This window comes from Harpia harpyja, chromosome 6, assembly GCF_026419915.1.
Source record: "Harpia harpyja isolate bHarHar1 chromosome 6, bHarHar1 primary haplotype, whole genome shotgun sequence".
In the NCBI taxonomy this organism is placed as follows: Eukaryota; Metazoa; Chordata; class Aves; order Accipitriformes; family Accipitridae; genus Harpia; species Harpia harpyja.
Genome location: NC_068945.1, coordinates 20,713,198 through 20,736,855, shown reverse-complemented (window position 1 = coordinate 20,736,855; position 23,658 = coordinate 20,713,198). Strand labels below are relative to the sequence as shown.

The 23,658-nt window shown below is 43.2% G+C and overlaps 1 protein-coding gene across 2 annotated transcripts in view; it reads left to right on the top strand.

Moving 5' to 3' along the window:
• Positions 1–23,658, top strand: part of CREB3L2 (cAMP responsive element binding protein 3 like 2) — an 83,742-nt gene that overhangs the window by 40,037 nt on the left and 20,047 nt on the right. Inside the window, exons 2-6 of one of the 2 annotated variants that reach the window (XM_052788840.1) lie at positions 3,913–4,129; positions 18,757–18,923; positions 20,543–20,630; positions 22,470–22,648; positions 23,331–23,477. In XM_052788840.1, coding sequence (XP_052644800.1) covers positions 3,913–4,129; positions 18,757–18,923; positions 20,543–20,630; positions 22,470–22,648; positions 23,331–23,477 — 798 coding nt within the window. Of the gene's footprint in view, positions 1–3,912; positions 4,130–18,756; positions 18,924–20,542; positions 20,631–22,466; positions 22,649–23,330; positions 23,478–23,658 lie in introns of both variants that reach the window. The other variant, XM_052788839.1, reaches the window with a different exon arrangement.

Below are 23,658 nucleotides of genomic sequence, written 5' to 3'. Positions count from 1 at the left end.
TTCGAAGAGCTATCCAAAATCCGCTGTGCACCAGGATAGGAGAGCTCTCCTCTGTTTGCTTACCGTGGGGTGATGTCTGTAGGTGTTTTGTGTTCCCCAAAAGCACCCAGGTTATAGGCAGGAGCAAATGTCCAACCAGATTGGTGGTGAAACTCTGTGGGGCTGCAACGTACTTTCTGTAAACAGGAGTGCTGCTGGTTTTTTTGTCTTTTCAAGGTTCTGGGGAAAGGAGAAGCAGAAGATAAGGTTACATCTGTCCTAAATCCGTGACTTTTTACAGAGGTTAAAATCCCAGCTGAACACATCCCTTTGCTATGTAGAGAGAATAGTTTAATAATTCAAGCAGACTCCTTGTACCAACACATGTCTGCAGTTAGTGCTGTGACTGCCAGCGGGATGTGAGGCTAGCAGGAAGCTGGCAACAGAGCTGTCTACAGAGGTATTAAAAACAAAAAAAGAAAAGAAGAAAAAAAAGGCATATTTTCAATGCAAGTGCTCTTTTCTCTTTTGTTTTTAAAGGTGAACTCTCTGTGTGAAAGATGCCAAGCTGAAAGCCACAGACAAAGAATTTCTTTCTTTTGCAAGCAAATATGTATACAGGTTCTATGGGTAAAATTCTCAGTTTCCTCCCTAAATTGCCCTTTCCTGTTCCTGAGTGCAGGAGTAGTTGCTGCCATATCAGAATTGAAGGTTATTCTGTGGCTTTCCAGCTCTCAAAGTGGCTGATGACCACTCTGCAGAAGCAGAGAAGGGAGCACGGAGAGGAGGAGGAGGACGGTTGGCAATGGGAGAACGTGCTTTGGAAAGACAGAGGGAACAGCTTAGGTGTAGGGGGAAGTTTGAGGAGCTGGGGGCCTAACTGCTCTCGGATGGTTTCTGCTGTAGCTGCTGCTCAGATGCCTTTTCTTTTTTAATTCTCTAGGCAAATGGAGCCGCTTTCAATGAGACAATTGTTTTCTTAAGGAAAAAAAAAATAAAGCAAACTAGCTTTAAGCATTCACTGTATTAGAGGTGTGTATAACATACGAAAGATTCCTGTAAATCAAGTGGTGGTGGTTTTTGTAATCACTGGGTGAGAAGAAGTCCAGATCCCTAAAATTCTCTGTTTCCAGAGTTAGGTAGCTGTGCAGTCTGACCTGTGGCAATCATTTGAGTCTTCTCTATTGACTGGTATTCAAATTTGTATCACAGACCATTAAAAAAAAGATTAAAAATTATAATGAAACTAGAGAATAATTTTAAAAACTGATTGACCATTTATTTGCTATCAGACAATTCTGTTGTAAATGCAAATTCTTTTCTTCCTCACAGCTTGCTGCTTTGCAGCTGCATGTGAAAGGAGAAAGCACAAATGCTGATGAACATGTTGAACATCCTTTTCCACCCCAAGGTCCTCTTTCTCTCTAATTTGGGGAAGTTGAATGTTTGTTTCCTTCTTTGCTTTTTCTCAAGTGGTTTTAGGAAAATTTCCCATTCAGAAAGGGAAAAAAAAGAAAAAAAAAATCTAATCTACCTAACTTTAATCAAACGGAAGAAGTAAAATAACATTTGATATGAATTTCTTCCATATCAAAGCAGTAATAGACAGAAGGCTAATAGAAATCTTTATTTGTGAATTTGCCAAAAATAGCTGAGTAGCCTGTGGTCATTTTGTCTTTCAGTTGAGTCTGTTAAATTAGAACATCTAAGTAGTGTCAGACTAAGTCAACACTTAGGTATGATATTTTCAAGGATGACATCCTCAGATTGGATGACGCTGGTGATGAAGTAGCTGTGTGTAGAAACCAGGGTACAAATATTGTAGCAGCCCTATTTCAGCATCTGCTAGTCATCAGTCAGAATAATGCATGCAAGAATTAGAAAGAGGGAAATGTTCTAACCAGCTTTAGGAAAATATGCAAACAAATATAATTGACTCTCACCATTAGCCCAAATGAAAAGAAGTATGTAGACTGTGGGGGAAAAATTGTGCCTAAGAAAGGCACTGCTTTTTAATAAGTTCATCCTTGACTTCTGTCGTGGTTGGGAAGCATTTCTGTGCTTGTTTACACTTTAATGGCTGCCTACCTTGTTTTACTCAGTGTCTTTATTGATGCACTAGGGTGTTCAACTAGTCTTGAGCATCCTTTTTCTTTCTTCTTTGCATAGTGGGGAATTGCAGTTTATATGTTTATCCTTGCAGATGTTGGGAGGCAGCCCTGGATGTGAAGTGCTAGCAAGTCCTTGGGTATCAAAATTAAAATAAACAAGGCTTTCTAAGGTGGTCATGACCCTCTTGCTGAGTCATCAGAGAGTTTGTTTAGTAGTGTTATCATTTAAAGTAAGTAAATATGAGGCTACAAATCTGTTTTGCCATTTGTAAAGGCTTTACTTGAGCTAGCTTGCTATTCCAGCATAGCAACTGTGGTCCTTTTTTTATTGCCTTATGTTTAGTAAATATTTTCTTTTCCTGAGTGTCAGTCAGAATTGACTGAAGCCTTATTAATTTTGAAAGAAGGCACAGTTAGCGTTCGTGAGCATCTTGGAAGAGGCGCTCAAACTTCCAGGGGACTGTGAGAGCCGGCTGTGCTCGGTGTTTTCCAGCATCAGGCTTCAAGGCCACAGGTGCTGCTGGAGCTGTGAAATATGTGTGCATGGGGCTGCGAGCACACCGCTTCCCTCATGGGTTTATACAATATTGACTTGTTTGATTCTTAATTTAGCCTACAGGAAGCCAAATCTTGAATTCAGTGTTTGTTTCTGCAGGAGAGAGCAAGAGGAAGAGCCAAGATCAATACTGCTTGCAAAAACAGAGCAAATCAAACAGATTTAGACTTTTGTAGGATCATGCCCCAATCGACAAAGACTCCTATATAAGATGGTAGATAATGCCTGATTGTTTGGAAAAGCTCGTTACAATTCCTTGTACAAATATTTTTGTACAAAAATAGAATTCTTTGTGAGAACGAGATGAGCAGGAATGGTTTCTTGCAATGCAGTTTCTTGGTCTGTCAAAGATGTAGTCTTCTGACATTGGAAACAAAACCAAAAAGAGATGCAGAGTTTTTGGCTATTGATGGGAACTGCATTGGAGTCTCAAGGAAGTAGATCACAAGATTTGGTTTGTGCTCATTTTGAATAAGGAACAAACATAAAGTTATCCTACTACACACAGCCATAACATGCGCTGTCAGTGTAATGAATTAAGTGTAATAGATAAAGTGGTAATTAGTACTGGCTGTCAGGAGCTTTAGCTCTGTGGCCTAGAAGCTGGATATGGGCTCTAGTCCTAGGTGGAATGCAACTTCTAAAATAGATAAATCAACCAGGAAACCCATTTTATAGCAAATGCGTTAATTGCTTGGCTGGGGACGTGCATGGACCTGTTTTCCTAAGAGTGTGCTGTATGTTCTGTTCAGCTAAAATAGTCATATGTGGTGTCAGAGTCTGTGTCTGAGTGCATTTCCTTTTTCTTCTCTGCTTCAGTGAACATTAACCCAATGTATTCTATCCTATGCACAGAGTCTTCTGGTGATAAATCCTGCAGTATCTTTCACACTGTCTGAGTGAAATGTGCTTTCCCATTTTTAGTGGCATGCTGTAGTGAGTACCTTTTGGGGGGGGGGGGGGGCGGGGAGGAGGCTGCTTCAGGACGTGACTACCATGCTTCTATTTTCCATTTTCATTGCAAGTTAATCACAAGCTCTTCTGTTATAATGTATGCCTCTGAGAGGACTTTTGGTCTAGCTTTAGCTCTTCAGCTTGAAGTAGTGATTGGAGTAGGAGGTCGTTAGGCAGGGCTGGTAGATCCTGCTGCTGACTGGCACAGATGCCCGGTGCAGATACTGGAATTGTTCTGATCAATGCTCTCCTGTTGTTGGCATGACAGACAGGCAAGGAGATAAACTTTTTCCCCCCTTTTTATCTCCACAGCACTTCACAGAGTTCCTGGATGAGTTTTCACCCGATGTCCTAGGCCAGCTCTTGAATGATCCCTTCTTGTCTGAGAAGAATGAAATAATGGAGGTGGAACTGTCTCCAGCGTCCCCAGCACCCCTCATCCAGGCAGAACACAGCTACTCCCTCTGTGGGGACTCTCGACCCCAGTCTCCCTTGACCCACATCTCGACCGATGACAACTTTAATGAAGGTACTATGCACTGAGCCCTTGTTCATTTGTCGTGATGATGCAGTAATGAAATGTTCCTGGTGGCATGATGATGCACAAGGGCTGCATGTGAATGCTCTTTGCCAATTGATATAACTACAATGAAATCACAGAAGAGATTTGTTTAACTCTGCAGGCACTGTGAATAAAGAAACTTGTCTATAGACAGGGAAACTGCGCTCAGCAGAAGTTACTAGGTTTGCACTGTAAACATTTTGAATTAGAAGTAAAGTGCCCATCAAAAAGAAATGGGAGAAGGGCCAGAAATACACATGTACCTGAATCTGTGGTTGTTGAAGATAAGTGGAGACTGATAAACCAAATGAGTCAAATGAGGACCACCGTGAAGTCTGGGTACTGTAGAACGTGACATGTAAGGAAAGGGTGAGGTGGGTTTTGTTTGGTCTTCTGGAGAAAAGGCAAAGGGGAGATCTTATTGCTGTCTATGGCTATCTGATGAAAGGGTGCAGAGAAACACAAAGCTCGATTCCTCTGAGATACACAGTGATAGTACAAGAGGTAATGGTTTCAAGTTGCAAGAAAGGAAATTCCAGTTGGTTGTTAGGAAAATCATTTTCACCATGAGAGTGGGTCAGACATTTGAACAGGTGTCCAGAGAGGCTGTGAAGTCTTCATCTGTGGAGATATTCAAAGCTGAGCTAGGCGAGGCCCTGAGCAACCTGATCCAAATTGGCCATACACTGAATGAGGAGTTGGGCAAGATGGTCTCCAGAGGTCCCTTCAAAGCTACATAACTTCAGGTTTATTAAAAACTAACCACCCAACCTTTTAAACTACACTTATTTTTCAGTAGGGAGTATCTGGAGCTTTCTGGTATCCCAAAATGAAAATCAGGTCATCGTGTTTATGTTTCTAAATACACACGTAGGAATGTAACTTCAGGTGCTGCCCCAGTCTTGCTGAACCTGTCTTGCTGAAGTCCTAGAGGTTTTTTTCCTTTTTAGAAAATAAAAAGGCAAAGAAAAAAAATAATGCCCATCAAGAAGTTATCGGTGACCTTCTAAAGACATAATTGCAATTTTATAGATTCTGTGGTTGTAGGAAATGGTGATGCATAGAAAATAATGAAAACCAACAGCATTTTTTAGCAGTTATCTTTAATTCAGCAGTTATAAACATCTGGAGGGGGAAAAAAGGGAAATGCAGGAATGGTGGGAGGAAGAGATCCAACCTGCTTGTTCTGGTGTGAAGATGCCTGCTGGGAGGAAGGGGAGTTCAAGGTAAAAGCTAGTGGTTGGTGGAGGAGCAAGGCCATGAATATCTGGTAGCTATTAGGAATAATCACCATGGCAGACTTTGACTCCTAATAATTGGTTTATGTCTTCAACATTAGCTTTACAGTGAAAAGCAGTAGAATACTAAGCTGCATCACAATAAAAGGGAAAGAGATTAGTGCTTATGTCTAAGCATTAACAAGCTAAGCTGTTTATGAAGATCCACCAGGACATGAGTTTTCAAAGGCTGACAGTTTTGTAGTCCAAAGCACTCTATTAAAACAAGATGCTGTCTGTTAGAGATTTCACAAGAGGACAACTAAAAACCTGTGAGAAGGCTTTTCAATGTGGGGCAGGGTTTTTGGAGATGTTCCTGAAACATCATCTACATAAAGCCTTCCCATTTTATATTTCCTAACTGTTTTATGTGCGTATTTTTAAGTTAATACATACAGAAGATATTAATTGTGGCAGGAGAAACAAGCAGAAGAAACTTCGGAAACGAAGCTTCTCTGGAAGTTAACAGGAAGAAGCTTCAAACTAGGTTAAAAGTGAGGGGAGTTTCCTTTGGGGAAAAATCCTGAAGAAATTCATACTGCTGAGACCACTGGGTAATTAATAGAGCTCTAGTCAAATGATGTTTTAAAAAGCCAAGAAACATTAACAAGTGGGTTTAAAAATAGAAAATGAATGGAAAGCATTTCATCTTCTGTTCACTCTGCAGAGTGTTTCATAACAGAGGAGGAGGAGGAGGTGTGCTTGGTGTTTGGGATTTTATTTAATCTTAACCCTGGAATCACGCTCATGACCTTTCAATATCTATTGACTTCAAAACAGTGAAGCTCAGAGAAATACTTGAGGAAATTGCAGAATTACAGTTAACATGGCTGGTTGATAGATATTCAAAGGCATCACCCTGATGATTTTTCAGTCCTTGAGTCCGTGAGAGCAGGAGAGGGGGATTTTGTGGGCGGCAGTACTGCAGGGTTTGACACTGGAGATTAAAAGCATCTTTGTTGTTAGACAGTGGAGGTACACAGTGCTCCTGACAACTCTGGTGAATGCCAGTCCCCTTGGTGGAGTAAGGGGACAGATGCTGGAAGCATCAGAGTGCTTTTGGGGAGCAGAAGGTACAGGGCGTGGAGGGGAAGGTCCATGTGCTCCAGCATGATCTCCCACTGCCGAGGAACTGGGAGTGGTTTTGTGGAGTAGCAGGGGCTGAGAAATGAGGTTGGCTGAGGGACTTAGGTAAAGAACGTGCAAAAAATTTACATTCTCCAAATAACCACCGCACTGGGCAGATTGGTGAGCTCTTAACAGCTGTTGTGTTTTGATGGTTTTTCCATGGCGAGGCTTCATGATTCTGCAGGACCCTGGAGTCGCAGGACTGGGAGTAGAAGCAGGCTAGTGAGGAGGCACATGTATGACACTTGCATGTGTGTGTGCATGCGTGTTGTGGACCCACGTGCTGTGGACCTGCGTGCCTGCAGTCAGCAGCAGTGCGAGGAGGAAGAGGATGGCACAGAGCAGTTAAGCTCATTCTGAATGCTGTTTCAGAGCTTCACGCTTAGCTCTAGAGGACTAAGGGCCTGGTGGTGTGCACAAAGCACGTGGCAAACAAGCTTTGTTTTTGCTTTGCAGTGAAGTGAGTAACGTGATGTTTCTTCTTTGTAACTCTTGGCGGTTGTCCTGGCAATGAGCGCTGACGGGTTGCTTTCCAGAGTGTACAAAAATGCCATCCCCTCCCAGGCCAGTAGGCGTTTATGGGCAGGCAAAGGCAGGGGAAATGTGAGGAGAGGGAAAACCCAGGATTTTCTAGGGCTAGGCCCCTTAGCCCATGTGGCTAGATACTGCGTACTGGGAAATGGCGGCTGTTACAGGTCTTATTGTCGCTGTCACACCAGCAGTTACTCTGTTAGCGTGACCTGGAGCTGCAAACTCCTTTCAGCAAAGGCAACTTTTTGGGTGCCATGTGCTGGTGTATACTGAGATGCAAGCTGGCCCCCCGTGTCACTTCTAACTCAGTGCATGTTAATTGTGTAACGCTAATCAGCTGCTCAGCCCTCGGGTGCCATTTCTGTGCCAGGAGCAGGCAGGTGGCTGCCGACCTCTGTGCCGGCCCGGCCTGCCGGTGAGCGGTACGCTGCCAGACGGAGGCCGCCTGCCATGAGGGGGGACAGGGGGTGGCTTGTACCACACGAGTCTGGTGTCCTAAAGGGAAGCGTACTTGTCTGCCTTTAAAAATAGCCTTAAAACCTGAAGTTTGCTATCGTGGTGACAGGCCTGTTGGAGGGGCAGGAGCGATGCTTGGGGGCGCCTGGCCCATCCTGGGGCAGGGTCCTGCTGGCTGTGTGGGCCCAGGGTGACCCCAGCTGTTGGTCCCAGCCCTGTGGTGCTGGCACCGGTGTGCTGCCGTAAGATCAAGGTCCCACCACTGGTTTTCCCCAGTTATTCGCTCTTCTGACTTCACTGTATTGAGGGTATTTCCCCAGCCTTGTGCAGAAGAACTTTTCTGAATAGTCGCAGGTTGTTGCTAGTGTGGGGTCTCTGAACGCATCAGTCCCTAAATCTCCAGCCAAAGCATTGGCAAGAGTAACTATTTTAAAGCAGATGTGAGCAAGATGTTTGGCATTTAGTTGTTTGGTTTTTTTCCCTCCTGAGAATCTATTCTTATATTCAATTTTGCATAAACTTTTAAGACTAAAGATACTAGAGAGAGATATTTATAGGCCTGACTTGCTTGCTTGCAGCTGGCTGATCATGTGCTTTTGTTTGCCTGAACTGGTGAATAAGGCACCTGGCCTGGGGAGGACTCCAGGCTGGAACATGAAAAAGGAGGCTGCATCCCAGGTACCGATGAGCCACACCAGTTGCGCTGCCGTTTCTTTCACAGCAGGTTTCCACTTTCTAGTTGTGAGCCCTGGGTTTTTTGAGACAACTGCAGAGTAGCTGCGAAGAAGCACAGTGGGTAGTTGTGAAGTGGAAAATGCTTCCTGGAAGCAAATGAAGGTGGGAGGGGAGGCTGGGAATAGGGCTGATGGGTAAGGGAGACCTTCTGCTGCACATCGGGGCCTTTTGGGGCACAGGTTCACTTCTGACAGTTGTAAATGGTTAGGGAAAAAAGCTTTATTTTCTATTACAGCTGGTGCATGTGTGTCTTCACTTTTCCAGTCTTTGTAGCCTTTTGGAAAGGGAGGCCTGTGGATCAGACAGCCAGGAGCAAGGCAAGAACCAAGTTTCAGCAGGGACTATGGTTAGCCTCCTGTGTGACTTGAGATGTGAGCTTAGGGTCCTTGCCTGCCCTCCGATGCTTCATCTTGTCAGCCATAGGCACAAACTTTAGGACGGTGGCTGCTCCTTGTGAGAGATGTGTGAGATCCACAGGGGAGAACCAAGTACAAGTAATACTGAGGGGCTGGTGTGCAGCAGGAATGTGGAGGCAGAGGCTGCAGCAACTGCGTGAGGCTCTTCATCCTCTGGATCAGCTCAAGTGATAGAGGTTGGTCTGCAGTGGACATGTGTTTGCTTTTTGTGTGTGTTTTTTAGCTTGTGAGCCTGGTGGGGCTCAGACAGTGGAGAGCCGACTAGTCATTTGTATGGTTTCTCTCCTCAAAATGTGGCCAGGTGGCTGGGTGCGTTCCTTTCCCCATCCCCTGAGGGCTCTGCTTTTGAGACTAGTCTTGGTCCCCTCCTGTTCCTGCTTTCCTGCTCAGGAATGCTTTGAAGTTACTGTTGGATTTGAAGCGGCTTGTCTTGGCTAAAGGTTTGACAGACTGATTGCAGAAATGGTATGTTTCTATTTTATGCTTAGCTGTGCCAAAACTGGGACTGGCCCCAGAATATAACCTGTATTGTTACTGGGTTTTTTACTGCTGAGGTTATTTTTTCCTGTAATGTGCTTTTAAAACCCAAATTTTCCTTTTAAGCTTCAACTCTTATCTCCCTACATGGTTTGAAAAAGAAAAAAACAAGCAAAGAAGAAACCCAAAACAAACAAAACCCCGAAAATCATTGTATATGGCTCCCACTTCTCCAGGGCAAGTAGCCTGTCAACGATAAATCCAGCCCTCATCTCAGGCAGCGCTTTGTACAGGAAAATGCTTGCTTATGTATGGAGTCCACAAGCAGTAATCAATGTCATGTGCTGTCTCTTCATGTAGAGGCACCTGTGGGCTTGAGGCTCAGGATGGTCTTCATATATTTTATATGTATACATATATATACAAACATATAATATATGTGTGTATATATATAAGTCATAATATATTTGTTATGTACAGTAGGTTATATTTTATATCCTAATTTTATTTTTTTTATATAGGCTCTGTATATAGAGAGGGTTGCATTGTCCTGCTTCTGTCTGTTTTTCTCCAAATACTGAATCAGTGAAATGTGAGCAATGAACATGGAACCTCCTCTGCCCTGACTTTAAAGAAAATGGAACTGGACAAAGAAACTCACTTGTGTTTTGAAAAGATGCTGTCAAAGCCATACTAATAACTTTTGTGAGCACATTCCAATGCAACTTTTTTTCTGTGTCGGTTTTTTATTTTTGTGTGTTTATTTAGGAAATGAGGAGGAAGCCATTTGGTCATGATAGCCTGTATGTGGGTGATTTTTATGTGGAAGCGCAGCAGTCAGTCCTTGTCAGCATCTGCAGTTTTAAAGGATGAGAAGACTTTTGAACTTTTACACGTCCAAGGTCCAAAATCTCAGTACGTCACTCTGAATCAGGCCTGTAACTTCTACTTGGGCAGCAGTGTGTCTGAAAAATGTCAGTTTTGATTTAGAGGTGGGCATTTTGGTGCTTACTTATGCTTACTGTTAATAATTGACAACTTCATTTGCAGTCAGACCTCGTTTAGCTTCCAGTTCCACATATGAAATCTCCTTATGGCCTTTGTTCCTGCTGGAGTAAAGAACCATCTGCTCTCAGAAACCTCTTTCCCCAGGTGTTTGTAGGCTGTGATTAAGTTCCCTCTTGATTTCTGCTTGGATACAGTTTAAATGAACTGCACTTCCTTGGTGTTTCCCTACAGGGGCTCTCTTCTGGACATTGAGCTATTGCAGTTCCTTTCTAAACAAAGGGACATTTGCAGTTCCTTTTCAAAACTCTGTGTCAAGTGACCACAGGAGCTGATTTCGCAGGAATAGTTTCCCTAATGATGTATATTAGGGGAATGCTCCTCCTACTTCCAGTCCTGCTGTTTCTGAAACCAGTGATCTCATTCTCTCCGTAGTGTTGCACTGGGAGTTCATGCTCACTTAGTTATGTGCTGTGAGCATCAAGTCCTTTTAATGTGTGTTGAAGCCTGATTGCTGCCATAATAGATATATGCCTTCACAACATCCACATGGGGTGTGGGGAGAAAAATACAGATAGGCGAGAGAGAACTGTTTTATTTGAACACAGTGCTTCTGTGGATAATTTTCACATATCTTTAAAAAAAAAAACAAACCCAAAACACAAAACATAGTCTTTTACAGGACATTTAACAGTATCAAGCTTTAAGGCTGTAAATCCAAGCTACCATCTCAGTCTGTGCCTCACTCCCATATATATAAAGGGCGATGCTATAAAAATAACATTTTTCTACCCCTAAGCAAAATAATTAAGAACATCAGGGACAGTATCCCAACTGATAGCTAAGCTTGTGTAAAGTCTTAGTCTGAAGGGAGGTTAAAGCAGAACCTGTAACCCCAAGACATCTCCTGGCTGGTTGTATGTGACAAGATGATTCTGATTGAAAACTGTCAAATTCTCTGCAGGAAAGAGGGTATTGACCCTGATTGTTTAGGTATGGGAGAACAATGTGTCCTTGTTTCTATCTTAATAACTTTGATAGTGGTACAAATAATCTGTGGGTTTTAGATGGACTCCGTGCCACTCAAAGTGGGGGGTGCCGGTGTGACTGGTGATTCTTTGTTAGGAGAAAGGCTACTTCTGCTGTGCTTTGTGATTACTGTGTATCGCTGCTGCTCATCTTTGCCCATTTATTTAATTTTCCCTTCCTGGCACTTTAAAAAGGACCCAAATGTTTGGTAGTCAAACAGTATCTCCTTTGTCGAGGCTGTTTCGAGGGCTTCGGTTTCATTATTTGCGGTGGGAGTGTGTGTGCATGCTGGGAGGGGGAAATGCCATCTGGAAAATCTGTAAGAGAAACTGTTTGTCGATGAATGTGGGCTCTCACCTCATGGAGGAGAAGGGGGGTAGCAGCAGTGGCATTGGAGTTCAGCATTTCAGGCATGATAAATGGGGCTTGTGTCTGCCATGGGGTGTTATGTGAGCCCAAAGCTGGGCACTGGGAATGGTGCAAGCCCAGGGGGAAGACAAGGAAGCAGTTATTCCTCCAGAAAGGTTCGACTTGCCTTTGGGAGGCTGGAAAGGCTCAGACTGCAGAGCTGGGGATGCTGAACTTCCCTGCGAGCAACATGTCCAGCAGCACGCCCAGAACCTGTGTATCAGCAGAGGCCCTTTCGGGTTCGTGGTGAGGTGTTTCTGCCGACAGAGAGTGAGCAGCCATTTCCCCTGCAAACAAGTTGTGAGCCTCTTCCAGGAGTTGTTTTTCCCTTGCAGTTAGCCAGCTCCCGGTTTGCAGCTGTATTTCTGCGGTGTAGAGCTAGTAAGCACCCTTGGATCCTGCTGCTAGCTGTATAGAGGTGGCAACCTCAGAGGTAGGATCCAGGAAAGGACCAAACACTTGTCCAAAATACAGCTTTATAAATGTGGACCCTTGATGCAAGTTTAAGCACCATCTGAGTCAAAGTGTCTTATTAACATGTGATGAGCCGAGTCTGAGACTGCATACTGTTGTACATGGCACGGCTGTACAGAAGCCATGCGGGCTGTGCATCCATGATGGCAGTACAAGGTCTGTCATGGATCAAAAGGAATTGGTTGAAGCCCTTTTGCTCAAATCCATGACGCAGCTGAAGAGCGGTATTATTTAAATACTCTTGGCTGGAGAACAGTTTGAGTCATTAGGGATCTTCTTGCATTACCCTGTCCAGAGATGTCTATTCTGATACCCATGCAACTCGCTTTGCCTGGTAGTCTGTTGTGGTCTTCTTAAGTTTCTCTAGCTGTTTTATCTGTTGCTTGGACAGTGAACTTCGAGGAGGTGAGAGCTGCCTCTTCATTCTGCTTATACAGATAAGGATATCCCTTGATGCTTCTACAGGTCTTATTTGCAGGCTTTTTTTCAAATGACATGCTGTGCATGCATCTGTTTTCTGTGTGACTACCATCTGTCATGGTGGTAATGGTGGTATGGGGTTGTTTTTTTCCCCTAGGTCCAGTGGTACACCCCTCATGCATGTTTGTTTACCTAGTGGTGCTGTCTTCCTTTTTACTGCAGGGGAAAAAAAGGTGAAAATCATGTTGTTTCTCTGAATACTTGCATTCTCTGTACTTGGGAGCGGTGAGGAGAGATACAGAGTGCATCTCTAATTACATTTATTTAAAAATACACAGCAACTCACTGATGCAACTTGGTTATCCATGCAAAAAGTGCCTCTGTTAAACTCTGTAATGAATAGCGCTGAAATGAATGTGGGGAGCAAGGGAGATCTTTTTAGTTATTTTGTAAGCTCTGTTTCCTCTGTACATCTATCACAGAAGGTGAAATTTAGTCTATATTGGAGAAGATTTACTTTTTCTCAGGAAAGGAGGTGGTATGTTGGACAAGATTGAAGAATTAGTTGGGTAGAATAATGTTGGATAGAAATAATGAAAAAAAGGAAAGCAAAATTCGCTGGGAACTCTGATATTAAAAAAACTGTACAGTTGAAGTAAGCATTTTTGACCTTATTTTCCACTTTTCCTACCCTGCCTTCCCATAATATTATATGGAACAAGGAAAGAAGCAAAATGTTGCCATTCTTCAGAGAAATATGAGTGTCTTAGAAAGCTGCACATGGTGTCATTAAGAGACTATGTTTAATTTTTTTTATATCTCTATATAAATACAGATATATTAAATTTTTTTAATAAACACAGCAGTAGCATATATTAATTCTGCTATGTACAAACACAGCCCTTCTTGGTTGTGTGTTTTTCATGTATGCCTAAATCACACATACTGATTTTTACTACAGCTGTGATGCTTAGAGGAGCACTGAAATCCATTTCTGTTGAAAACTATCATCATAATGTATGTGGTGTGCAGGATAGAGAGAAGTTGACTTGGGTGTGTTGTGCACCCAAAACTAAGCACTTGTGCGTAACCCAGTCTTCATAATGGACTTTAAAGATCTTAAGCTTTCATTGTACAAAATGTTGCATAGCCTTTTCCCTTTCAGGTGTAGTCATCTGGAAAAAGGAAAGTGAAAAGGGAAAGTCCACTTGTGGTATGTTGAATAGATGCTACCAGCATTGCCCATCTTAACTGCAGGTGATGGAACCTGGGGCAGGATTAGGGCCTCTGAAATAAAGACAGAGGACAGAAAGAGTTTGTTTGCTACTTGGACACCTTGCTGTAGGTATGCATGACATGCAGTGCTTATACTTACAGTACTGAGGGAATTATATCCCATTTTGAGCTTCCTCTCTTGCATTATCACGTACACAGCATCTTACAACACATTGCATGTTGTATCTGGGACCAAGCCGGACTTGTGATGAGTGCAGCTGGGAAAGAAGAGAACATGTTTAAAGTTTTTCCTATCAATGACAACATTGCTTAGCACACTGATTGAACTTACTTTGGCATTTTGTAAGGCTCCTGCCTTGTTTTTTTAAAAAAGAAAGTGGAAAATGCCTGCTAAACAAGAGTCTGCAGGAAGAGTGGGACAAGCTTGATGACAGAAGCAGCACATAAAAGCTTTCTGAAGAAATGTAATTTTAGTCTTGGACACAGAAGATAAAATCTTAGATGCATGTGTCACAAACTCTGGGTTGCTGTGATGAATGGGTTTTTTGGATGCTTGATTTGAAACTGACGTTTAACTTGCAGAAGTGGTAGATGCTTACAGCCGCACCTGAAAACTCAATGCATACTGTATTTTGATAAAGTATAACAACAGTGCTAAATCATCTGGAAAATCCAATTTTAGTTGTTTCCAGTTGGCCATTTTAAATTACTAGATACTTTTTGGCTTTAATCTCTCCATGGCTCACTTGAATTTTCAGGACCGCTATGGAAATTCATTCAGGTTGGTGGAGCGTTTCCCTAGGAGGGAATTAAACAGCTCTGTGGGAACAGAAGTTGAATTGTATTCGGTAAAGGACAGATGAGGCTGTGCATGAGACAATGAGAATAACAAAACATGGAATAGCGCTGTGCATTCTGCTTGTTGGGTATGGCACAGGTTCTGCAGAGAAATTGTTTGAACACATTATTAAAACATTCCTATTTTTAGGTGTATATAATGTGCAAAAGTACACTGAATTAAACCTTCATAGGTATTTCTTAATACCTGGGTGCTTTGCAACATTAATGTTCAGTTAACATTGCATGTGGAATTTAACAGTGCTAGTGCATTGCATACAGAAGCGTTAGCTGGGATTTTGCTAAGTACTGCGTAGACGCCTTAAAAGACATATTTTGCATGCCAAAATGCCTAGCATTCACGGATTTATGAAAGGGTAGGTGAAGGGGAATGCTTCTCATCTAAACAGTCATTGCACAATAGAGCTCTGAAGTTTATAGGAAATTTCAGCTGGGAAAGGGGTCTGACAGCCAATATCCCTTGTTCAACTTTGGAATCAGTGCTTTGAAGCCTGAGAAGAGATTTTTAACAGCCAAAGTGACCATCTTGAGGATGTGGATTTTCCTAGCCATTTGGATAGCTAAATCTCTTGTTTAGGCTTTCTTCTCTCTATATATGAATGATTTGCAGCATATTTTGTCTCACCTTAGCAATGCAGTGTTGCCTATTCATATCTGTCTAGAATACCATCACCAAGATAATTTTCTCAGCCTTTTGTTTTGGACTCTGTCTCAATAGTTCAGGTGTACCTCCTGGATCATGTCAAATATAAATATAAACACTCACATTCAATTTCTTGACACCAGTCATCTGCTCTTTCTACAGCATGTCTTGCTTGGTTTGGAGAAGACACCTCCCTTTTCCTCCAGTGGGTCCCTTGAGACAGCCTCCATTGTCCTTTCATTTCGGTATTTCATGTGCACCTTCTTGCTTGTTCTCATTATTCCATGAAACTTCTCTCACGGTTTCCCATACCCCTCTGTCAGAAATACTGTTGTCTTGGCAGGTGTGCCATGCCTCTCAATATGACCAGTATTCTGTAGCCTGCTCAATTTTTCCTGTTTGCCTAAATTTTTCTGGTTTTGTGCAACATTCTCAAGGGCTTTGGGAGAAGGGCTGCCACTTTGTTCTGCTAGTACAGTGCTTGGCAGACTAGACTAAGGTGCTAAGGGGCTATTATAAAAATAAACTAGGAATGATTTTCAGATAATGTCAACCCACTGTGCTCAGGAAGAGGAGAAAGGAGAGTTGTTGGGAAATGTCCTTGCAGCTCTCTCTTGGAGCAGAGGAGAGATTGTTGGTGACTTCTGAAGCTGGAATGTGTCAAAAAAAAGTAACTTGTTGCACAGCGCTGACCATGATAGTGAATGCATAACAGGGGCTTGGAAAAAGTGGGGAGAGGGGAGTATCAAGGTGGGATTTGACCAGTTGCTCCATCTCTTGCTTTCACACGGTTGTTCATCTGGAATGACAGCTGTCACCATGCATTATAAAAGGCAGTGTCAAAAAAGTGTTAGATGCAGTTCTTCAAAGTTATCTCAGTGTTAAATGCAGCATGTTGCTGTTGCTGAAAACCGTCTGTAACCCTACAAACTGGTTAGACTGGCTTTAAAGCCTAGAATAACTCCGAGCAGTTTGTGCGGATCTAAGTGGTGATGGTGGGGATGTCAGGTTAATCAGCAAAGTCAGGTTCCAGAGGAGTAAAATGACCAGCTGAAGGCCAGCATATCTTGCTGTCTTACAGCAGCTGAATCCTCATGATGAGTATGGGGATTAGAGGTTATAAACATCAGAAAGTGCAGCCTTAGAGGACATGCCCTGTTTCGCTGGGCACCCATGGCTAGATTTCTCTTCTACTTGCATGATGATACAAATCTCAGAAAGTTCAGGGCTAATTACTTGCTTCACTGGTAAGTCTCATTTATATGTAGCCTTCCCTCCCAAAGGGAGTTTGAAGTAGATTACAGATGATAGCACTGCCGTGGTATAGCTCGACCCAGAGGTGCAACAGGCAGCAAGCGGAGGCTCTGCACAACACGATGTGGGGGAGGTTTTGGCAGAAGTTATCCAAACAAGCATTTGAAAGTTGCATTTGCCAAGGGATTCTGGATTTCCAGGCAAAGATACCACTTTAAAGCTCTTACCCGAAATGATCCACACACAGAAAGCTAGGGATCCACTGAATATTTCATTGCAGTCAGCAGGGAGGGAGCTGTGCTCTCGTGTTTGTGAGTAGAGACGCTCAGGGAGGGTTGAAAGAGAGCAATGTCCTCTCTCCTGAGTTAATATTTAGACAATGCTACCTCTTTTTTCATAAATACTTCTATTTTTGTATTTCTGCATTTCCCAGAAAGCTTTGGGACTAAGCTCTCTAAAAACTTAAATACGGTGTTTAGCCCTTGCTGTACAGTTACTTCTCTTGGCAAAGCTGGGCTCACTGTTCTTGAGCTTCTGATTACAGGAATGGTATTTTTCATTTTTAATTCCTTGGTGTATCTTTACTCAAATTACCTCCTTCCTTGCCAGCGGTGGAGGTTAGGTCCCACCACGAAGTAATTACTAGCACTGGAGATGTACATGCTTCTCCCTTCTTCCAGTCACCCAGCTTCTGCCCAGTGCCTGTGTGCTGTATATGTGTGTGGTCTTAATAGCAAGGGCAGACAGCAGCATGGAGGCTGTAAGCCCGCTCTTATTTTTGTTACCTGTTTGCAGCTGAACTCTGTTGGCATCTCAACACCTTGATATGCTCAGATGTGTAAGGGTCTTGCGTTAGCCTTGCAGACTGCTGGTGGCACAGCCACAGCACCGTGGCTGCCTCCCATGGTGTTGATGCAGCATGCAGTTAATTCAAAGCTCTCTTGTTGTTTACTAGCTGTGTGGTGTACGTGCGTGCTTTCTGCTTTAATTCCATATATGCAGTAAATACTCTGTATGAAGACAGGAGAAAGCTTTGAAAGAAAGATCAACACTCTTCTCTTATGTATATTTGGCCTTAGATTTCAGCTGCTTGATTTAATGGACGTGCTTCTCACAACTACTGACAAGTTGTGGCAGAGGACTGTTCTGTATGCTGTTGGGATGCAGTACAGCTGGTGTAGGGTACTTTCCTGCAAGGGAAAAGAACTTATATGACTGAACTCTAGCAGTAGGGATGGGAAATTTTTTAAGGCAGAATTGCAACTGCCAAAAATGCATTTGATTTTTTTATTTTGTTTTTTCTAAGTGGGGTTGTTAATAGCCTTGTGGAATTGTTTTAAAGTTTGCGTCTTCCCAAGTTCTTGATCCTCTATCATACTTTAGACCTGGGAGAATAAGTCCCTTCTCAGCAAGCCAAACAGTGGCTTTTTCGTGAATGGAAATGGGGAGCTACCAACTTACCATGCCAATCTTCTCCCAGTTCTTGACAGTGCGAGGCAAACCTTTCAGCTTTGTCCAGTGAAAAGCTGCATGACTTCTCCTGATGAGTGAGCTTTCAGTAAGTGGGGCTAGGGGACAATTCTGCCAACATGTGGTGCATGTTTCATTGCTGCCAGTAAAAATATGCATCCTGTGCTGTGACTTCCAGAGGCTCTGGAGAGGAAATTAGCATGATCACAATGGCAGTGGTGGTCCTGTGAAATCATCAAAGCCTTTATCCTCTTTTATACTTACTAAATGAATCCTTGGGGGGAAAATTCTGAAGTTGAGAGAGTGAAAAATCCTTTGTTCTTAAAAGTATAGTATCACCGCTCTGGCTATTTGATGATTGAAAGCAGTAGAAGGAGCAGAAGTCTGGCTAAATGGTATCTCTACAAGCAGGAATAAAACTGAGTCAGCAGGCATTAGCATGTGTAGGACATGGCTCCCTGGCTGCTTTACCCAATGGCTTGTTCAGTCTTGTTCTGTTATGTGTTAGCAGCTTTCGGCAATGTACAGTGATTAGTGCTCTGTGTCTTTCCTCACTGCTCCTCTCTGTATCCTGGGGCTAGGATTAGGTTACAGCCCTGAAATGGCATGGTTGTCTGCATTGATGGAGAGCTGAATAGTAAGGGCAGAGTTTTGTTGATAGACTGAAATGCCTTCTATGTTTGTTTCCCTTCTCTGGAGGAGGAATGACATTATTTTCATTTGTAGTCTTTTTGTCTCTGACCTAAACATGTGGTGTCCAATTTCCTTCCCTGGCAGGTGACCTGGAAAATGAGGAATGGTGTCTGGCTACAGAGCTTACTCCAGCAGCAATAAAGACTGAGCCAGTGTTGTGCGAGACATCAGGCCTTGCTCCCTCAGTCAGTCTCACTGTCACAGCCACGTCGCTGGAGGGAGAACAACCTGAGCTACAGACAGATGCCCTGGTACTTGCAGACTTTTTGTTCTCCTCTCTGCGCAATTAGCTACAGATTCTCCTAAGACTCTGCATACCAGTGTAGCCTCCTTGGTGCCAAAACTTGTCAACTCAGGGTGCGCACTGCAGTCTGCTTTAATGGTTTTTGATGTTTGCTGGTGTCCCACTACTGCTGTAAGAGCTTGTGTTTCAAAAAACTTACCTGCATCTTCAGGTCTTAATGGTTGGATGCAAAACTTTCTCTTCTGTGCTAGCCCCAAAGCCTGGGGCTCATGTGTTTTTAGAAATATTTAAATGGTTTCTAATGAATCAGTCCCACCTGAACTGACTAACCCATTTGCCCTATCGAGCCTGTGACAAGTTAAGTATCTTCCATAATAACCTGCTTTAGTGCTGCTGTGCCTTCCCCTAATCAGAACAAGACTGCTTACTTGAAATGACTGGAGAGTTTCCCTGTTTGTCTGCTAAGTCACTTTTGGCAGATCTGTGAAGCTTTGACATTTCGATCTGCTGCTACTTCCAGACCAGCCTGCCTTGTAAGGAGCATTTGTGATGCCTTTCTGACCACAGCTGGAGCAACCAGTGGGCATTCTCAAGGGCTTAGTTTGGCTGTGGTTGGGTTAAGGAGAATGAACTGCAGCAGCTGATGGCTCACCAGAGTCCCCTGTCAGTGGAGGAAGAAGCATGACTGTTCTCAATCCCCAGGGTGCAATGTTGGTCCAGGCTGGGTGGAGTTAGTATACGCTGAAAATAAATGTTTCCACTTGAATGTGGATCAGAAATATGTGCAACAGAAATTATTTTATGAGAAACTGAAAAAATTAAACACAAGTTTCCCATAATTCTTTTCTAGTCTGAATGTGCTGTCCCTGGTATGGAGTCCTGCTGTAGCTTGGGATGCCATGATTTTCAAAGAGTATATTGGGACTAGCTGGTGGATCATTACCATTGCATGGATTAGTTACACAGGTTATTGAGAGAGGTTTTGGCTGTAATGAACACGCTGATGTGCCAGACTGACTTCCTCAAGCCTGGGACTGTAGCACACAGGCAGACTCTGAGCAACAGCTTGGCAGCCAGGTTCCCCAGCCCTGTCAACAGGGCAAGACAGATGTCTTCCAAACTTTGGTCAGCTGTGACTGTCTCTTTTCCTGCTCCTCCACACTGTGAAGTTAACTTGGGTTGGATAATCTGGAGCTCAGTGACTGGCACCTTGCTCTTGCTCCCATATGACAACAGTCTTGAACAGGCTCTCCCCCACTGCCAGGAGTGTTTCTGTCTCTACTCAAACAGACTGTGCGGTCCGGCAAATCCTAGCAGCAGATCTGTTGCTAAGAGAAGTAATTTGAGTGGGTTGTATGCTAGCTTTCAGTCTGAAATGTCATCTCTGAGGCATAATCTTTTATTTAGCTAAATATAGTAGTAAGAAAAGCCATAGTGGGAGTAGTGAGGGCAGTATTCTCTGTAGCCTCATTTAGCAAACAGTGTGAAGCAGTTAAAGCTTTGCCTGTAGCAGAGCAGGAGGAGAGGGAACCTCTCCATTTATGGAGAAGTCGTCCTTGTATCCTTCTATTAAGATTTTTAAGAGGTATGCTTTGGGTTTTCATGCTGTTAATTTCTCTTTTCTAGATGAAACCACTGAGCCAGAAAGTTCTTCCAGAGATTAAATTGGAGCCCCATGAAGTGGATCAGTTCCTGAACCTCTCTTCTAAGGAAGGTCTGTTAATTACCAACTCAAAATGCAGGGGGAGATGACCAGAATGCACAATAAATGTACTTTACCCTGATTAAATATTTGGCTTCCTCATTTGCCATGTTAATCTTTAGGCTGAAGCTATTGCCTTCTAGGGACTCAACTCAGGCTGCTGAAGAGCCAGCCTCTCTCTGACCCGTTTATGTGTTTTTTCTTTTTTTTTTTTTTTCCTTCCTCATCACAAAGAAAATGATCCCTTTTTTTGTGTGTAGCATATTATTAATCGTACAGTTGCTGGAGGGAGCTTGAATCCTTAAAGTACAAGATTATTTAGGCTAGAAGAGAAATCAGTTTGAGGGGACTTAACTAAGGCATAGAAAGCATGAAGAGCATAACCGGAAACTTTACTGTTTTAACCTCTGATACAAAAGCAAGGATGTGAGTTGATATGAAATTAAAAGTTAGGTCCGTCTTTTTGTAGCATATTAGTTTTAGGAGAGTTTTTAAGAATGACCAGAATCACTTTGCGCTAATCTGTAAATGAGGATGGAGAAGCAATGATCCCTGCCCTGAAAGTTAAACACGTTTTTGTGGCACATAATCTGTTAACCCAAGAAAAGTTTGAAAGAGCCAAATATTTGGGCTGAAATTTGAGCACATAACTGCATCTCAGGAACACTTGATGAATGAATTAGTTAGTGAACTCATTTGTGTAGGTAAGTAGAACTGCTGTAGGGAGAGAAGCAAGTGATGTAGCAGGTGGAAAAAGGGAGGCTATATCTCAACCCAGGGCATAAATTCGATTGCTCAATTTGTGGGATTAAGGGCCTTGCTGTTTTTCAAGCGTGTGTCTTCTGGCAACTACTAGAGTTAAGATGCTAGACAAAAAGCGCTCATGTATAATAGCTTTTTTTTCTCACTATTTTTCTTCCTTCCTCCCCCACCGCCCATCTGATCTTTTCAACTCAAATTTGCAAGGTATAACAGAAGTGGAAGGTGGCAAATTCAGCCCTGTATCTTCTACTCCCAATTTTCATTGCTATAAATTTACCTCAGAGAAAAAATGACTTGGTTATGGCTGTTTTGGACATCTGCTAAATTGTCCATGTAATATGAGTAGGTGAGACATTGCCCTGTTTCTCTTGTCCAGACCCATTTGGTCATAAGCGCTTTGCTTGCCAATTCTAACACAGGTTCTTCTGGCTGCAAGTGCAGTAGAAGTTAGCTTATGGCCCTGGATAGCACAGTGTGAGAGGTACCTCTGGTGGTTGCCTATGCTGCTCCTGCTCCATCAGTACATTAAAGCCTTTGCTGTCATTAGGTTGTCACTTCCTCCCAGTTGTGCCAAACCAGGGCCTTAGGAGGCAGATTATTTCTCTCCTCCTTGTTCATATAACACCTTGGACGTGATCCCTTCTCTTGAAAAAATACTGGCGATTTGTTTAATCCACAGCAAAGTTAGGAAAGGCTATTGTTTTTAGAGAGAAAGCAGGCTGGCTCAGAGCCCCTCTGTTAATGTGGTTTCCTGGGGACAGGGGACTTATACTGCAGGGTTATACTTAAAACTCAAAGCATTTGCAGGAGAGACTGAAGTGTAGGTAGAAATGACTGGAGCATATGCGCAGAGCCCTGTTTTGTCTGTTGAACTTAAAGATAGCTGCTGCGTTTCATTCCTTCTTTGGAGACCTGCATGCTCTGAAAATCTTCCAAGTTGCCATTTTTGCTTGATCCATTTTTTAACAGACAGTCCTAGTCTTGGAAACTGGGTGGTGGTGGTGGTGGCGGTGGTGGTGGCGGCTCTAGTGGAAATTTAAATTAGCACCTCAAAACCTTGTGTTATATGTGTCGCTTGCCATTTAGCAGTGGATCCCCTGCATTTGCCTCCAACCCCTCCCAGCAGCCATGGCAGTGACTCTGAAGGAGGGCAGAGCCCGGCTAGATCGCTCCCTCCTTCAAGCCCAATCCAGCTACAAGCCACGGCTAAAATGACATCACGCACAGCTTCAGCGCTCTCCAATTCCCCTCTCCTGACTGCACCACATGTAAGTTGGACTGGCTTTTTCCAGCATCTATCTATCTGTCTCTCTTTTTTTCTTTCTTTTTTTTTTATTTAATTACTGTTTTTGCTATGGATTTGCTAACTTGCTAACTTTCTGTTGTTCTTTAGATGAATCCATCTCTGGTCAAAACTGCAGATCCAGTAATTCTTGCTCACTGGTCTGTTCTGTTCCCACAGAGAACAGTGTGCCTCTCCTCTAAGCTGAGACAGGGTTCAACAGTGTTATTAGGTTTCTCCCACCATGGATTGTGTTTTGCATTAGGGCCCAGCCTGGCTGGGTTAACCTGTCCCTGGTAGATCTGCATCTGTCCCCTTGTCTTGTCGAAAGCAAGTGGTGATCTTCAGGGAGGGATTTCCAGTAGTGGTTTCCATTTGTCTCTTTCCCTGTTTGAGCCAAGGAAAGTTTTACTGTTGGCCTCAATGTGTGCAGAGCTGGGCCAAGAACAACTGTTTTGAGGGAATTCTGTCCCAAAGGTTCAGTCTCTGAATGGAACCTATCTACAAGGTCTTCCCCTTCCATGCATTCCCAATTCCAAGAGGCTGCTGTTTTAGTAGGCAGAGTCCTCTCTGAAGCGGGAAAGCTGCTGCCCCTCCTCCCTAACACCCTTTTCTCTAGGGCTGTGTGCATTTACTGTTATGTTATTTCATTTCTATGACACTTGCAGAAATTACAGGGGACTGGCCCACTCATCCTGACAGAGGAGGAGAAGAGGACGCTGATAGCAGAGGGGTACCCAATCCCTACCAAACTGCCCCTGACAAAAGCGGAGGAGAAAGTGCTGAAGAAAATCCGCAGGAAAATAAAGAACAAGGTAAATGTTAGTTAGCTTTGCTGGGTAATTCCTACTCATCCTTCATTTTAAAAAAACGCTGCAACAATTCTGCAGTAATGGTCTGTGGTACTGTTCAGTGCTGTAAGATGTCTTTTAAAAAAGTGTTTTTCTTTGTTCCTAAACACATCCATCAAATTCTCTGTCACTGTGACAGTGTGCC